The 18,230-nt window shown below is 41.2% G+C and overlaps 1 protein-coding gene across 1 annotated transcript; it reads left to right on the top strand.

The window, feature by feature from the left end:
• Nucleotides 1-2,774: 2,774 nt before the first annotated feature.
• ACTA2 (actin alpha 2, smooth muscle) lies at nt 2,775-17,457 on the top strand. The gene is made up of 9 exons (XM_050959600.1): nt 2,775-2,856; nt 5,517-5,687; nt 7,433-7,561; nt 9,293-9,403; nt 10,658-10,742; nt 10,845-11,006; nt 11,263-11,454; nt 14,830-15,011; nt 17,162-17,457. Exons 2-9 carry the CDS (start codon nt 5,559-5,561, stop codon nt 17,303-17,305), a joined length of 1,134 nt encoding a protein of 377 aa, XP_050815557.1. The 5' UTR covers nt 2,775-2,856; nt 5,517-5,558; the 3' UTR covers nt 17,306-17,457.
• Nucleotides 17,458-18,230: the final 773 nt, after the last annotated feature.

The following is an 18,230-nucleotide window of genomic DNA, read 5'->3' as shown; positions in this document are numbered from 1 at the left end:
TAGAGTATGCTCATCCTAGGAGGTTCACTACCTTTGGCTACTTTGGGACCTGGTCTGATCTTGGATTCCCAGATAGCAGTGGTAGCTTGCAATATGTTTTAAAATCTGCTGTTACCTAACAGGTGACAGGCTTTCTTTAGTGCAGGACTCCCCTCCAGCCATTAATATCTGATGCCTCCAGATTCGACTCTTTCAATGCATTCCAATTGTGACTAATCTTGAAGACCACAAAGGAGCATCAGGTGGCATAAGGACTCACCTGCTTAGTGGACAAGATCAGCACGAACAAGTTACATCTGTCATTGCATGCATTGCACTGACTTGACTGCGCCCTGATCCAATTCAATGCATAAACCCACATGTATACACTGGGATTTGGTTGCCTTCAAAATTTCCTCCCTCTCTCTATATACCATTGCCACAGCTAAGATCAGTTGTAGTGCTGTGGCTGACGGTCTCTAGTTGGGCATAGTTGAGGATGGGAGGAAGGGGCCCTGATTTCCTTTTCATTTGCAGCAGTGTGAATCAGCATGTCAATGGAGTTACGCTGATGTAAAACTGGTGTGTATCAAAATCAGGCCCAGCTATCTTCAGGGGCAGCTCCTGGGATGTAAAACTCTCATGCTGTTGGTTTGAACATACTAATTTATAGAGAATCCTATAAAATACATCATTTTGGGCAATGATTTATTTGACTATTATTCTTTCCTGGGAAGATTTTATTTTTTTGATGGTGATGAGCTGGAGCAATACAAGGAAAAGTCTATTTATACTGACTATTGTGGGAAGTTCACGTTTTTATTTTATACCACATGCCCAGACACCCTTGTGATGGGTAAATGGAAATCGTTACATAAATAATTCTGCAGCCCATGCTCCAAAATTTCTGTTAGTTTCCTTCTCTGACCTTCAAAAGAAAATAAATTCCTTAAAAGTTCCTTTTGGTCCTCTATCCGTAATTCTTTCCATCTACTACCAATACTACTTGTCTAATACTTAAGTCTAGACTGAGCAAGGAGGTATGGCAAAACAACAAACTGACAGAACACACAGAGATCTGTGTGCATGTGTTATCAGCACACTTTTATATGAGAGTGAAACATGGACCTTATACTCTCATCAGGAAAAGAGACTCGACAGCTTTCATATGCATTACCTTTGTCAAATCTTTAGAATCTCCTGGAGTGACAGAGTCACCAACAGTGAGGTGCTCAAGCCTGCCAGTATACCCAATATTCCTCAAACAGAGATACCTCTGCTGGCTTTTGGTAACAAGAGCTTACTGGACATGGATGTGGACAAATGGGAAGATCACACTCAAGACCGTAGCCTTTGGAAACAAGAGCTTAACAAAGGTCTTTGGAGTTACGAGAGGATGCCATCCAACTTAGCAGAGGAGAAAAGAGCTTGTAGAAAGCAGAGCCCAAAGGGTCAAAACATCACCTTTAAATGTGACAGATGCTGCAGAGATTGTCCCTCTCAAGTGGATCTCTTCAGCCACATGCACAGCTGCCATAAAACCAATCCAGTAAATTCCTTACCTCTCAGGGACACATACCCATGGTCTCTTGAGACCGCACAATGCCTACTAATCCTTAAATCTTTCCACTGGGAAAACTCCTATTCAAGTCTTATGGAAATTTTCTTGCATTAGGGCTACAGGATTAGACACCAAACATCTTGTGGGCATGTGCAAACAGCCACACACATCCAGTTAAGAAAAAGCTCATAAAGCAGTGATCTCATCTGGAATGCTTGGGGCAGTTTGATTTTCATAATGGCTCAGCGATGCAAATGTTAGAATGTGGTTTTTGGTCTCTGGTTTTTACTACAAGCCTAATGGCAAAACAGTGTTATCCCATCCAAGAACTTCTCTACTAGAGTCTGCCTGTGTAGAGAACAGCTGGCTACAGCTGTAAAATCCTGCCATTCCCTGGGAATAACTTTTCAATATGTAAGTAGAAACCCTCATTTTGATCACTAAATGTAGCTGTAGGGTTAGCTGTGGGACATAATGCAGCAAACTATATCAGAAAACATGTCTAAGATGTAAATTTAATGGACCAAGTTTGTCCAGTGAGTTACACAAGGGAAGAATTGGACCTGGAATTTCCAGTGATTTAAAACTCACTTATGAGAAGAAAAAGAATTCCAGCCCATCAAGACTGTCTGTCTACAAGGGATTGTTGTTACAGTGCAGCTTTACAACCAGTGCAGAATTAAAGCATTTCTACTGTGCCTTTACATAACTATGTGCCCCAGAGAGCCAAATGAGAATGCCCTTCAGAACTCCTATTCCCATTAGCGCTATTGATCTACTGGAGTCATCTATTTATATGCCACTTTCAATAGCATTTGTGGCAAAGTACAGCAACTCGTGTGTTTATCACAATCATTGTTATTGCTTTTGCCAAATAATCTTTAGCTAATGTGAACATGAAGGCAAGGGTTTTCTAGAAACCTCCTTTCTATAACTGGCTGCTGCCTCCTTAGCTTTTTATGCTACTTTGTATGTTGCAGATGAGTGTCTCTGTCACTGGTACAGTGTCTCAGTGCATTTTAGCAGTTATCCTGAAGTTTTACCGTGTTTATCTTACACAGCTGAATTCTCCTCCTGTTTCAGGAGTAGTGCAGTGGAATGCAGTGGAAAAGACCCGTGGCCACCCAGATCAGAGGTTTTTGTGCTGAGGTCCCTATATGGTTCTGCTAGACTGAGAGATGGATTTGAAGTTTGTCTCTGCTCCTTGTTTGGGAAGCTAGTGGGAGGGGAACAGGCCAAGGGGCTATATAACCAGCAGTTTTCAGCTTCACAGTGTACTGTCCCAGAGCAGCTATCCCCAGCCAAGCACTCTCAGGGTAAGTGGCACTGAACCAACAGTTTGACAGATTGCAGGAGAACTTTTATAAACAAAGAAAAAGCAGAAAGTGTTCAGGAGGTTGTATTATTCTTCTGTAACTTGTCATGTATTTCATACTAAAATTGCACCAATAAACATTCCAATCATTTTATATTTTAGTGCCTTTTTTTTAAGATATTTTATAGTCTTGGAAAAAGTTTAGTTCTACCAAGTCATTTCACCTGTCTCATCAGCAGTAAAATAATATTAAGAGGTATATTTAAAATATTTACATGATTGGAATTATGACAGCATTCCTATTTAAGCACACTGGGCCAAATTCACCCCTGGTATATCTGCTTTGGATTCAGTGGATTAAATTAGCCCATTGGATGTAGCTATAGGATGGGATTCAGTTTATGATTTCTCATGGATGTGTCTTAGTGCTGTAGACTTACTGTACGTTGGTATGCCGGGTTAGAAAAGGTTATTGGAAACATGTTTTTAAATTAGATAAATATGTGAAAGATGGTGATATTGGTATCTAGCATGATATGATGATGGTGATGTCTATTTACACAGAAAACTACCCACAATGTAAAACACCAAGCATTCTATATAAGGAATGAATTACAGATAGAATGTTTCTTATGAGTTTGAAATCTTTTGTCAGTCTTGTGTGGGAGGGTTCTGGGATCAGGTTTTTCTCTCTCTCTCTCTCTCTCTGAACAGAAAGCATGCAGCAACAAGATGGGTAACAACTAAATCCATGTTTTAATCACCTGAGATGTATAGCGCATATTTACCTTATTCCACAATGTTGTGTTGATTGCTACTGTAGAATGTTACTGCCGCACTCGATGGCAGTCCTGAGCTGAAAATCAGTGTTTGGCAGCAGAGAGTACTGCCTGAAATCATTCAGTTTTGATTTCTTCAACTTTGGTGCTTTATTACTAAATATGGTTTTCATTTTGAGTTCACTAAGCTCAGAAATGTAGCATTTCCTTCTCCCTTCCCCCAAGTGATTTTTGGCACAGTACTAGTTTGCATTGGTCTGAGCAAACCCCTGACCTCGAACTCTGTTCCAAAAGCAGACTTTTGAGAATCTATTTCCTAATTAGGAAATGATTAGTTCTAAACCGGGCTGTTCATGCATGGTAGATAAGTCGTACTCCATTAAGTGAATGTTTAAACATAAATAGCTCTTGCCCCTAAGAAATGCATAATTGTGTACAACTGTAAAATTACTCCTTTTTTCCCCAATACATAAAACCTAGAACATTTCAAGTTAGCATTTATGTATCAACTTTTCTTCTGGCAGCCAGCATCTATGCAGCATTCAGTAGCTGAACTGGGCAGTGTCTCCTGGATTCCTTTTCTGCACAGTGGCAGCACAAATCGCATTTTGGGGAAATTTTCCATTGTTCGCTCTTTAGTCTGTTCTGCTATTGAGGGCCACCCAACTTAGACTCCACTTCACCTCAGCAATGCATCACTTCAACCGGACTCCACCCTTTCCTACATTTCTAACACTCCCGTTTCAGAATTTCTTAATGAACATGTGCAGTCAGCTGTGTCTCTTCCTGTCCCTGTCTCACTTAGCCCTCAACACATTTTTGAAACATTTAATTCCACATGTAGGCCTTTGCAAGCCAAACAGTGGGTCCAGAGCTATTCAGAGGATTCTCCCTAACAATATGAATTGCTGACAAACGTGTCTCTGCAGCTCTGCACAATGCTTGTTTCTCTCATTGATTTCATTCAAAATACTTCAAAGCATTTTATGTGTCACTTTCCTGACAACATGATGTTAGAAAGGGAACTAATTTCAGTGGTATTTACTCCATCTGGGAACCATGGCAAAATAAACATGGATAGTAGCAGAGAGTGATCTTCTGCACAACTTTGAAATGAGGCTGCAGTGTGTTTTGTGGCTGTTTTAAATGAAGATGCTGTCTATGATTTCCAATTTTAATTTCAAGGAAGGACATCTTCACTGAAGCACTAGAATACTGTTAGGAAAGTTAGGAAAGTATAATCACTTTCTCTTTTTAAACAAACAATTGTGTGTATGAAATGAGTTGTCCATCTTAGCCCTGTTTCTAGTCTCCACAACAAAAATGCCACTATTATAATGGTTCTCATCTGACAACATTGTTGGCAAACTCAAGGAAGCCCATGGCAAGCTACCCTCTCACCCTTAGAAGTGTTCATCCACAGCAGGGGGTTGACCTGGCGATGAGTAGCACTGGGAAACTTGCACTGCCCCTTCCTGTACTGTACCTTTTATCTCTAAAGCTGTCAGTCAAGCACCTTTTTTGAACACTGAATGTATACACTAAAATATAAATATATGAACCATCCTCAAGCCATTAAAACTCCATCTCTCCTAGATCAGACTTCCTGTCCTTCAGGGGGAATTCCATTGAATAACATTGAATTCCTGGGGGTTGTTTTGTTTTTGTTTTAAACACCTCCCCTTCCTGCAGGGCAGGTGGAATATGAGGCTCCTGCACTCTGAGATTAACACTCTCTTTTGAATCCTTACATTGTGTATTAATAATGTTCTTGTTCCTACTGGATGTCATGTGTATCCTGACTGTGGCAGGTCCACTTCATGCAGCAGCCCCTGCATTTTGCCTGCAGAATTGTTTCATTGTCTGTGTGTTGTTTTTGTAGAGCTCTTTTTGTCTGAAAGGCCTGCAGACATTGACACAGAAGATGTGTGAGGAAGAGGACAGCACTGCCCTGGTTTGTGACAATGGATCAGGACTTTGTAAGGCTGGCTTTGCTGGGGATGATGCTCCAAGAGCAGTTTTCCCTTCCATTGTGGGTCGTCCCAGGCACCAGGTGAATTATCAGTTCAATTATTCAAGCACAGCATGGGGGTTAAACAGAATGTATTAGAGATAGTAGTGACTCAGTTCCTTTTCCTGGAGCACCCAGCTCTTCCCTGAAAATACTCACCAGCCCCAGTCCTGATTAGTTTGATCTGTTGAGCCCACAGAGTCAGATATTGTAGCTGCAAGTCATTAATTTGTATGATATTTCCAGATATTTCCAGATAAAATAAGACCATGCAGGCCCTGTAGGTGTACATGCCTGAGTTAGCTCTGATCTTTTGTCTGGTGGAGAAGTCCTTTTCCCAAAAGTTTTCAATATCCCTTCCTTTTCTCATTAGCTCTGGATCATGTAGCCCATGATCTGACCTTGTAGCTGAAAGTGTTCACACTCTTCCGGGTCTCCTTTTGTTACTATGAAAGAAGCTAACAGCACATGGCATTTGAGATACGGCTGGTCTGTGTCTGAGACAGATTAGCTAGAGTAAAACGAAGTGGCATCTACTACCCGTTTTGACTCTTTTTGTGCTTATTATACTGGACAATTCATTGCATGTGTTGTTGGGTACCTTGTAATGGTTTAAGTGCCCAGTATCATGGAGAGGATGGGTGAGAAGCTCCAAAACGAAGTGCCGGAGACTTCCACAGCATGAGCAAGAGGATGCTGCTGTGCCATCCCTGGGAATTCCTTTTTTCCATTTTCTTTTTCTTTTCATTTTTAAGTCGAGGCTGCCTAGCGATCATGCAAATAGCGCATGGCATTGTAAGCTCTTTGTGAAAAGGACCCGATATACCTCTACATTTGCACAGCACTTAGAACAACAAGGCCCAGATCCTGCTTGAGACCTCTGGGCACTAGCATACTGCAAATAATAAATAGTAATTCAAATGCCATTTTCTTATCAGTGTACTGATCATATTCATTGCTCAAAAACAGATTAGTCATAATGAAAATAAGTGCTTGCATGCAATTGAATGCAGCTATTTAGAATCATCCACGTCCTGGATCAGCTCTCAGACTGTCTCACGGAGCTACAGACATCATAGAACACAAGATCAAAGTAATCAGTCTCCAAGATGGATCAGTCTGAAAAACAGAGGGGTTGGAGTATGTAATTATCAGGCTCTGACAAGAACACATTATAGTAAAGGCAGCCAACTGTGTTTACATTTTCAAAATTGCCAACATTTTTAATAGCTAGTGATAGCTGTTCTTCCACTCTGGAAAATACAGACAGGCCCTTGGGTAAATTTGAAAGATATACTGTTCATTATTTACCACTAAATGGCACTATGCAGAGTTTTTTCCCTCCAGATGTTGTATTTGGTTGAGTGATAGTTTCTTCCATGACTACTACTTATGAATTGAATTATTATTTAAAAGCCCATCTTTAATTTCTCTACATTGTATTGATGATTTTTATATTAGGCTAGTGTTGCTTACTCTACATACTTAATTATAATAAGAACATGAACTCCAGAGCTTTATAATATTGAAAGGCTATTTTAAAAAAGAGTAATAGCTTTTTTTCCATTCAAAATTCTGATCTCAGATATTTGAGGAAAATAAAATACTATTACAAGATGTAATTTTTGCATTAACGATAAAAGTAATACTCCCAAGATTAGTAGTCAATGAATGTTTTGTAAACTTGCCAGCAGTTAAAATAGCATACGTTTATTTCACAGTTAGTATTCTAATTGCTTCTTAGCATCTCTCACTGAGAGAGTCACATTCTTTATGTAATTTATTAGGGCGTGATGGTGGGTATGGGTCAAAAAGACAGCTACGTAGGGGATGAAGCTCAAAGCAAGAGAGGTATCCTGACCTTGAAATACCCCATAGAACATGGTATCATCACAAACTGGGACGACATGGAGAAGGTATTTAAACATTTTGTTTACTTATATCACCTGTAGATATAATTACCTGGGTGCAATAGCAAAAGATTACAAAGTAATTTGAAGGTTGAAGTGTCATGCTATCCATTAATATTGTATTTTATTTTTGAATATTGGAGCTGATCTAGTAATAATTGACATCTATGCACCACCCCAGAGCTAATCAGTGTTAGTTATTATTTTACTCTCCAAGATGATGTGTACACCTGGCTAGTTATTGCAAGGTATGTGAATATTATACCCATTTTGTAGATGGGGAAGCTGAGTCAGAGAGGTTGACTTGGGTAAAGCCATGTGTGTCCCAATCCTGCAAAGCATTTAAACTCACTCATGACTTTGAAGTCAGTAGGACTACTTATATGAGCAATGTTATGCATATGCTTAGCAGGACTGGGGCCCTAATGAGTCAATTGCAGAGCCACCATTCCAATCCAAGACTTAGTGCCTCTAGAACCAGATCTGTTGCCACAGACTGTTGAAACTTATCTATAAGATGTTGATGATGTAGCTATTTAAAGTAGTTCTACAGAACTAGAGCAGTTTAGAACTCTGCAAGCAGTACAACACATCATAAAAGTGCTCTGGCCTAGACAGAAGTTTTCCTATTGGCTTTAACAGCAGAAGGATCAGCGCTTTAGCAAGATAATGACACTTCCCCAATCCAAAGGCCCAAAGTGTAAACTGATCTGTGATCACCAATGCTTTGAAAACAATTTATATATATATTTAAAAAAAATCCTGTTAACTGAATCTGCTTGGAATAAAAGCAAATCGCTTGTGGGGCTAGTCACAAATTCTTAGGAAACAACTGATCTCAGAGAAATTCTACAAACAAGAACAGGATGTATTCACCCATGAAATCTAGTCTTCTCCATCTGGGAAATAGTTTTCAGTAGCCCTATTATCTACTGAACGGTATTACAGAGCCATGCAGATGTTATAGATAGAGGCCAACGCCAAAGACTCATTGAGGAATATTGGGAAACTGGATTTAATTGCAAGGCTATTTTAACTCCAATCTTTGCTGAAGGGCCAAATTCATTGGATCCTAAGGTGTGTCCTATTTTACCAATGTTGCTCATTAGAAAGAATCACGAAATTACTGGAACAAAGAACAGTGTGTAAACACAAAAACTGATCATTGTCTGTATGGATACCACTTTTATTATAGTTTATTCCTCCTACAAAGAGTCACATTGCAATCTCTAAGTTGCTCATGTAAATCTATTTTCATGGACCTTTTCCCTTGCCATCTGGAAGGAGAGGTTTTCTTTCCTTCTCTAAATGGACAGATGGCTAGTGTGAAAAAAATAATTAAGCCAAACAGAACTGTGATCCACATTGTTTCAGTGGATGCTGTTTCACTGTGTATTTTTCTCCAAACCAAAAACAATATAAAGGTCTTTATCTGCTTTTTGAAGCACAATGTATTTATTTTGTATTAACTTAGGAGTCCCAAAACTGATTTACAATAAGCAAAACATTATTAGTGGTAAAACTTGAAGTAGGTTGCAGGTGCTGCTCACTTAGTTTTCCACTATGAATTCAGTCATGTCCATCCAGGATAACTGAATGTCAGATATTGTTGGCCAATTTCTGGTGCTGGAAGCACTTGTAGCTGTGGGGCATGGTATGTGGCTGGAAGGAACTGTGATGCTTATGGATTGTTGGTTGCTGATGTTTCTTCATGTTGCCTTTTCTTACTGTCTCCAGATCTGGCATCATTCTTTCTACAATGAGCTGCGTGTTGCCCCTGAAGAGCACCCTACTCTACTTACTGAGGCTCCATTGAATCCAAAAGCTAACCGAGAGAAAATGACCCAGGTAAGCATACCAGTATCTGAATACAATATGATCATTACCGGCTATTTAGAAAGGTCAGTGCTTCTCTTCTATGCAAAGCAGGTGACAAATGGGGGTGCCAGGTAAATTAAGAGACAAGTAACAAAGGATACATTTTCATACCTAGAGAATCACATGAACAGAGATCACTTGCATCAAAACTTCCCAGTAAGTCAATTAAATTAATGAAATAATGTTTAACCTTATAGGAGCAAGAGCATTCAGAATGAAGGTATTACTGTGCTCATTATCTGCTGTGCTAAAACTCCAGTAAAACCTAGTCACTTTTGGGTTACTATGTACCACCGGTCATATAAATTTAGAAATTGTAGTTAGGTACTGAATATAAAGTAGCAGCCAGGGCTCTGAATTTCTATCCTTTGCCCTGGTTAGGTTAGATTTCCTAACCATATTTTTTTAAAGCTATAATATGGTGAAAGGACCAAAACCCAAACCCCTTTCTGACACTGTAATGGCATTGAGAAGCTTCCTCTGAAATCATTTCAATCTCTGTGGATTCTGTATGATTTTTATATGATCATTACAATTACTCACAACAATTGTACATCATATGTTATTGATATTCATTTTAATAAAATAGTTACGGAAGGGAGGGCACACAGAGTGATTAGTTGTCAAATTGTTGTTTGTACTATTGTTGAAACTGTGTTGGTCCCAGAATATTAGAGAGACGAGGTGGGTGAGGTAATGTCTTTTATTGGACCAGCTTCTGTTTGTAAAAGAACAAGCTTTTCAAACGCTTTCAAAAGCTTGTCTCTTTCACCAACGGAAGTTGGTCCAAAGAAAGTTGTCAAATTTACGTTTCTGTAGTTTAAACTTTTTTTATTAGGTCATTGAACTAGTGTATGCAAGTTGCTACATTTCAGCTTTTAAATCTTTTTTTTAATATGAAAGGCTATTTTAAAGAAGAGTAATGGCTTTTTTCCATTCAAAATTCTGATCTCAGCTACTTGATGAAAATAAAATACTGTAAGTGATGCTGTGTGTGTGTTTGTGTGTGTGAGAGAGAAAATGCACACATGAACAAATCCAGAATAGTTGGTGTTCTAGCCTACATGTATAGAATTTAGAGAGAATACTCCTTGATTTTCTCCCTACCACTGCTTGCCAATAATCTGTACTAAACTCCCTTTTCCCTTTTCTAACAAGTTACTTACTGTTTGTAATTTTAAAAAATGCCTATAGCTACAGTGATTTGCTATTGTTACATTTCAGATAATGTTTGAGACCTTCAATGTACCAGCCATGTATGTAGCTATTCAGGCTGTTCTGTCCCTCTATGCTTCTGGACGTACCACAGGTTTGTGACTTTGGGATTTTGGGGAAGGGAAAATGTGAAATTTAAACAGTTTTTAAAAAATGGAATCTGAGGTTAACTGACATCTGTACTCCTTTCTCAAAGGAATTGTACTAGACTCTGGTGATGGTGTCACCCACAATGTGCCAATCTATGAAGGCTACGCCCTGCCCCATGCCATCATGCGTCTGGACCTGGCTGGCCGAGACTTAACCGACTACCTCATGAAAATTCTCACTGAACGTGGCTATTCCTTTGTGACTACTGGTAAGGACAATAATAAATGAGAAGATTTGCTTAATGTGTAAAATTCCTGATAGCTTTAAAAGATCAGTGGTTGTTCTTAGAGCTGCAGCAGAAGCATAAAGAAATTGAGCAGAATATAAAATACCCACCCAGCATTACTGAGAGAGGATTTATTTTCACAAGTTGTTTGGAAGAGCTGGTAGGGTAAAGTGATGGACAATCTGTTAAAATGCATGACTCTTTAACTCCCATTCTAAAGTCTGAGTCCTGCCAACAGCTGAACGTGAAATTGTCCGTGACATCAAGGAGAAGCTGTGTTATGTGGCCCTGGACTTTGAAAATGAGATGGCCACTGCTGCTTCTTCCTCCTCTCTGGAGAAGAGCTATGAGTTGCCTGATGGGCAGGTGATCACCATAGGTAATGAGCGTTTCCGCTGCCCTGAGACCCTGTTCCAACCTTCCTTCATTGGTAAGTTAATTGATTTCTTCTCTTGGTAAATTATGTTAATAGCTCATCCCTGTGCGCCTTTAATTCCTATCCATACCCTGCTCCACATTCATTTACTTAGAGTATAGCATACGGTGCCTATAGATGCATATGTTCTACTATATATTTTGAGTTAATATGTGTCTAAGACTCTATATTATAACAGCACTATTCATGTAAAGGAGTTTAAGTAAAGGCACAGTTCATCAGCTAAGTAATAAACACTTTCAAAATAAAAACAAAAAATACTCATTCCTGTTCTCCTAGATAGAGATGAACATCATTTCATATATTGCACAGTCAGCTACTGTGCTTTAATAGCCTTGGACCAACAAGTCACTCCCCAGCCCATTAGTAACTAATGCTTTTAAAAAAACATTGAAGGGTCTAATTCAGATCTGGCTTAAGTGGGTGAAACTATCACTGGGGTCCTAGCCACCACAGCAGCTCAGAACTTGGCCTGAAGATTTTATTTCTGCTTTGTCAGGATCACTGTTCATTGATCATTGCTTCCCTGGGACCCCTGCCACTTCCTATAAAACCATAGACACAACTGGAAATTCAAATTTCACTTCTGTTTTCCTTCTGAATCATAGGACTATTACATGGAAGCTGTCAATACCTGCACTTCTGACCCTTCCTGGTCTCTCCAAATGTCAGGTTTAAATCTCTCTTGGGGTGGAATCATGGGATTCTTCCACTCTCAGAACAGGCTCTGGGCTGTGCTCCCCAGTGGTCAGCTGTGATTACCTTAGCAGATGTGAGTTATGTTCAGCACTGCTAGTCTGCTTTCTCCAGGAGCAATGACCATGGTACCCAGTAACCAAGCAGCCCCCTTAAAGCAAAGTAGTATTTATTTAGAACAAAACCATTTAAGAAAAACTAGTCTTTCAGCAGTAGTCAGACTTGATGAATATCTTGCTTACCAGGTGTCTATCCATCTTCCAAATGGGGATCCTGGTCTTAGCTTGCTATAAACCCCCTAAGGCCCATAGGAGCTGGATTACATAGTCTGTTCCCTTTACTCACAAAAAAAATTTCACTCCCCTTTGCTTCAAGGAGAATCTATCTAAAAGCTATTCATTCTTTTGATTACCCTCCTTCCCAGAGAACAAGCTATTTAATTGTTTGTAGAGCTTTGATATATATGTTCCTCCACACTGGCAAAATTGGTGTGTAACTTTGGGTTGGAGACAGGAGGCAGGTCCATTGCATTGTAATTTCCCTCCAAGTGTTTGCTAGGAAATGGTAAGTTGTGTATATTGTGTTGCTTCCCTGCTTCTTTTTCTCAGAGCCCTCTATTAAGGTAGATCAATACATTAATGCAGGAAAGTCTTATAATCCAATATACAATAACTTCACCTCACTGATCAGGTCATACAGTGTTAAGAAAATTATTACATCTCCATATTCTTTCATCATCTTAGATTGTAAACTCTTTGGGCAGGGACCGTCTTGCACCTATTTTTACAGCACCTTGCACAATGGGTCCTGATCCTTACCATGGCCTCTAGATGCTACTGTAATATAAATACTGACCGATCATAATTTGCTTTGACTGTATTTGCCCCTTTTTGTGTTTGCTTTCCATAACTACCATAGGACAATTAGTTTATTGGCAAGAGGTTTATGCACAGAGCAGATTTTAAGCAAAATTGGAGACTGCTCTTGGAAAGTGAGTATTGGATTTGTAAATACAAGGTTTTACACAGGAAACCTGGTGCTAAGAATTACTCATCCCATCAGGAAACAGAAACAGTAAAGTAATATAACCATGTATTTAAAAAATAGCCAAGGAAGGCTGTACTTCCTCTCAGAGGTGTTCTTTAACTAGGAAGTGTCGCTATTGTACTTTCAATGTGCTAATAGATGAAAGAAAATATCACTTTAATTCTTATGTACACTGTCTAAACTGGAGTATATTTGGTGTTGTGCCTTAGAAAAGAGGCATTAGCACAATGTCATGCTAGTGAACAGACTTGAGTATAGGTTGCCACAAAACCAAATGGAATCACCTGTAAGTCTTGTGAGAGGGCAGGATTCCCAACCAGCAATAATAGTGTTACACATCTAATGTTCCTAGGACATACATAGAGTTTTTTTAAAACAAACAATTCTGGTAAAGCTGTAAGGAATTCTTATAGTCTGTTTGAAATTGGATGGAAAACTCTAATGGAGACTCTACTCTTCTTTCATTGCATACCCTTTGGTTTCTTGTTTGAAACAATTATACAAGCAGCCTGTGCTCCAAATAACTTCTGACTTATGGCCTGGTCTATACCTAAAAATTAGATCAGCCTATCTACATCACTCAGGGCTGTGAAAAATTTCACACTCTGTGTGACCTAGGCAGGTTGACCTAACCCCAACTGTAGATGCAGCTGGCTTAACAGAAGAATTCTTCTGTCAACCTAGCTACCACCTCAGAAAGGTGGATTAACTACATCAGTGGACAAATCCCTTCCATTCACATGAGAAGTGTCTACATTACGGCACCAGAGCTTCAACACTGTAGCTGTGCTGCTATAGCATAGCCATATTCTAAGGGCTTGGCTACACTTGCAAGTTACAGCACAATAAAGGAGCCCTGGGTGCCGTAGCTCACTACCCGTCCACACTGGCAAGGCATATAGAGCACTCTGACTCCACGGCTACAGCACTCCTGGTACTCCACCTTGGTGAGTGGAATAACGTTTGCTGCGCCCCCGCTGGAGCGCCGTGGCACCACTGTGGATGAGGTGTTGCATTACTGCGCTCTGATCGGCCTCTGGAAACGTCCCATAATCCCCTTAAATCAAGTGGCCATTCTTGTCATTGTTTTGAATCACTGTAGGAATGCAGATATGCCCTTTGAAGGTTCCATTTCTGACAGCCGTGAATGCTGTGTGAGAGAGAGAGACTTACAAGACAGCATGCTGGCATACTCTCAGCCCCACAAAAACCCACTCTCTTCCCCCCCTACACACACAACACACTCCCTGTCACATTCCACCCCCACCCCTGCATTTGAAAAGCACATTGCAGTCACTTGCATGCTGGGATAGCTGCCCATAATGCACCACTCCCAATGCCGCTGTAAGTGCCGCAAATGCGGCCACACCAGTGTGCAAGCAGCTGTCAGTGTGGACAGACTGCAGCGCTTTCCCTACTGAGCTCTCCGAAGGCAGGTTTAACTCACAGCGCTCTACATCTGCAAGTGTAGCCATGCCTTGTAGTTTAGCTAGCAGCAGAATGTCTCTGCACAAGCCTTGGAGACTGGTGCCTTCTAAACAGCAGCTTCTATTCATTTTACTTAATAGTTTTAAGACTATTTACTTACTTATTGCTTATTCTAAACCTTCTGCTATTTTTTCACAGGCATGGAGTCTGCTGGCATTCATGAAACTACTTACAACAGCATCATGAAGTGTGATATTGATATCAGAAAGGACCTTTATGCAAATAACGTCCTGTCTGGTGGTACTACAATGTACCCGGGTATTGCTGACCGGATGCAAAAGGAAATCACTGCTCTAGCTCCCAGCACTATGAAAATCAAGGTACAGCACAATTATCTGTGGGCAGATTTTTGCAAAGATGTGCGGGGGCGGGGGGCAGAGGAGTTCAGCTCTTTCATGTGCATATTTTCTCACGTAATCACTAATACATACCCTGCTTGCTAGCAAAAGGCGAGTTTTGCCACCCTGATTCATGATGAGCTGTACCTTACTCTGGGCTAGACTGTAACTGTATAATCTGCCCTGAATAAGGGGTGGGAGGTAACTGCATTGCCCCAGAAGAAGAGCAGAGAATGAATTGTGACTGAATCCCAGTTCCTCCCTTATTCCCAGCATGGAGTAAGTTACAACAGCCCTTTGTGTGTAGGAGCTTACTCCCCCTGTGTGCCTGGCCAGTGACTGTCACATACCAGATTGGGCTCTGCACAAAGTACAGCCTGAGGATGTGGAGCTGCCCTTTAAAGCCAATAAATAACCTGGTGGTTAGAACACTTCCTCAGGATGTGGGAGATCTAGGTTCAAATCCTCCTGCCTGATGTAGAGTCAGGATTTGAAGCCAGGTCTTCCACCTCTCAAGTGAGAACCCCAACCACTGCACGATGGGATGTTCTGGGGTGAGTCTCTCTATCTCACCAGTTGAAGACATTCCAATGGCTAGTTAAGGATTTTATACCCAGTGGAGAAGGGGCTGGAGCTGGGGTCTCCCACATCCCAGTGAGTGCTCTAAGCACCAGACTATCGAATCAATCTTGCTCTCTCGTCCAGTGGATATTTAAGTATTTTATACAAAGTGGGGCAGCTTCCACGGTGGGATTGAGACCTACCCAGCACACTCAATAGACCAGTAGGTAGAGCACTCATCCAGGTGCAAGCCCCTGCTCTACAGAGTGGGGATTTAAAGCCAAGCCGCCCACATCCTAGGTGACTGCTCTAACCACAGGGCTAGTGGGAGGAGGGGCGAAAGCACCAGCTTTTTTATCCTCCTCTGTTTTTCTTACAAAAGGACTGGCCTGGCTCAGGCACCTGACTCCAGAAAGGGGTTCACAGCTGAGAATCCTGACTGGAGGGAGGTGCTGCCCTCCTGTACAGAGTTAGGCACCTAATCCTTTTGAGAGGCAGGGCTTAGGCGACACCCAGCTCGCAGCATTTCTCACTGGCTAGCCTAGGCTGTTCATTTTTCACATGCTGGATTCTATGAATCTCTTTGTTAGGGGACGAACGCGCCCGCTGCAATGTACAGGGAGCCTGGGTGCCTAAGCCAGGGTTGTGAATTCCCATGGCGGCAGGGCACCTAACAGTTAGGTGCTGAAGTGATGAGCCTAAGTCCTCCTTATGAATCCCACTCTCAGGAACTTTAGGAAATTTTACCCTAAGTTAACATATTTCCCACTGATGCCAGGAGTCTAAAGACTCAAAGACACAGCTATTGCTTTTCCTGCGCTTTGATCAGGCCCCTACTCAGGAGTGCCGGAAGTGTTCTAGAAGTGTGGGCCAAGGCCACTGGTGCCCCAACTGTGGCCCTGCCCCCATTTCTTCCCTTCCCCCCAAGGCTCCACTCCACACTATCTCTTCCCTGAGGCCCTGCCCCCTGCTCATGCCTCTCCACCTCCTCCCCCCGTCGCTCGCCCTTAAGGCAGGTAAAAAGTGATGGGACCATGGCCTCCTTTTCCCCCTCTCCTCCCATTCTGGTGCCCCTGTCCCTACCAACCTTTTCTTTCAACTGATCACTTTCTTTACAAAAAAAAAAAAAAAAAAAAAAAAAAAGAGTTTCTCTCCTGGCACCACAATCCCTCCATTCCTTGGCTCTTGAAATATCATATTCTCCATGGCATCAGGAAAGAGCTCCACAGACCACAGTGTGAGATCCACTGTCCATCCCTCTACACTTTCAGGATTGTCCCTTGATATATTTCCAATCCATTAACCAGTTTGGTGTTAAATGTTTCAAGGGTTGTAGCTTCCCCTGCTTTGCTTGCAGTCACTGGCACTGCTTTGACTGGGAGGGCGCTCAAATTCTCAGTCTCAGCTAGGGTCAGACTATATACTGAGTGACTATGAAATATTGGCCCATAACTCACGTCAGGGACGCCCCTTTTCCAGAGGGGTTCCATCAACATCAGTATCACTGCTTAAGTCGCTTTGTCACCAAATATGTTTACCCCATAACACAAGGTGGTGTTTTTCCTTAACAGATCATTGCTCCTCCTGAGCGTAAGTACTCCGTCTGGATTGGTGGCTCTATTCTTGCCTCCCTGTCCACCTTCCAACAGATGTGGATCAGCAAACAGGAGTATGATGAAGCTGGCCCATCCATTGTTCACCGCAAATGCTTTTAATCTGCTTATCTGTATATGTATTTTTCAGCACATTGCTGTGAATGTATTCAGGAATAAATACATTCTTATAATTTCATTCCAAAATCTTTCATAATAATGGTTCTGATTGGATATGATGTATTTTTTTTGAATAAATAGTAAATATGTGTCTAGTAACTTATTTTATTTTACAAAAGGGTGTGGGCTCTCTTGGAGGCTTCTGAATGGGTTTCGTCTTCATTCAAGTGGTAATGTCACAATACACTTAAGTACCTGTTCCAGGCTTTTTCACATTTAGGCACCTAAACAGAAGACCTGATTTGCAGAGATATTGAGTAGCCCCAAGTAGAGCCATCAATTTGATGTCACCACAACAAGTTGTAGTCTCCTTCTGGTCCCCCACCACACTGTAGCTGTTAGTATTATTGATTAATACACACAGGCTTTGTATGGGGCTGACCTATTCTTTTAGCATCTTTGGTGCGTGTGTGTGTCAGCCAAAGCAGGGGCATTGCTCAGAAAGGTACTGTCAAGGTACTGCCTTCTCTACAGGAACTAAGCAGCTTATTTCTGAAGTGTCTAAGCCAGGGGTCGGCAACCTTTCAGAAGTGCTGTGCTAAGTCTTCATTTATTCACTTTAATTAAGGTTTTGTGAGCCAAAAATATATTTTAACCTTTTTAGAAGATCTCATTCTATAAGGCTATAATATATAACTAAACTATTGTTGTATGTAAAGTAAATAAGATTTCAGAATGTTTAAGAAGCTTCATTTAAAATTAAATTAAAATGCAGAGTCCCTGGACCAGTGGCCAGGACCCAGGCAATGTGAGTGCCACTAAAAGTCAGCTCGCCTGCTGCCTTCGGCACCCGTGCCATAGGTTGCCTACCTGTGGTCTAAGCTGTGGCAATCAGGGTGAACTGGGGCTTCAATTCAGACCAGGTCAC

This window comes from Gopherus flavomarginatus, chromosome 6 (assembly GCF_025201925.1).
Source record: "Gopherus flavomarginatus isolate rGopFla2 chromosome 6, rGopFla2.mat.asm, whole genome shotgun sequence".
Classification (NCBI taxonomy): domain Eukaryota; kingdom Metazoa; phylum Chordata; order Testudines; family Testudinidae; genus Gopherus; species Gopherus flavomarginatus.
This window is presented reverse-complemented; position numbering and strand designations above follow the sequence as displayed.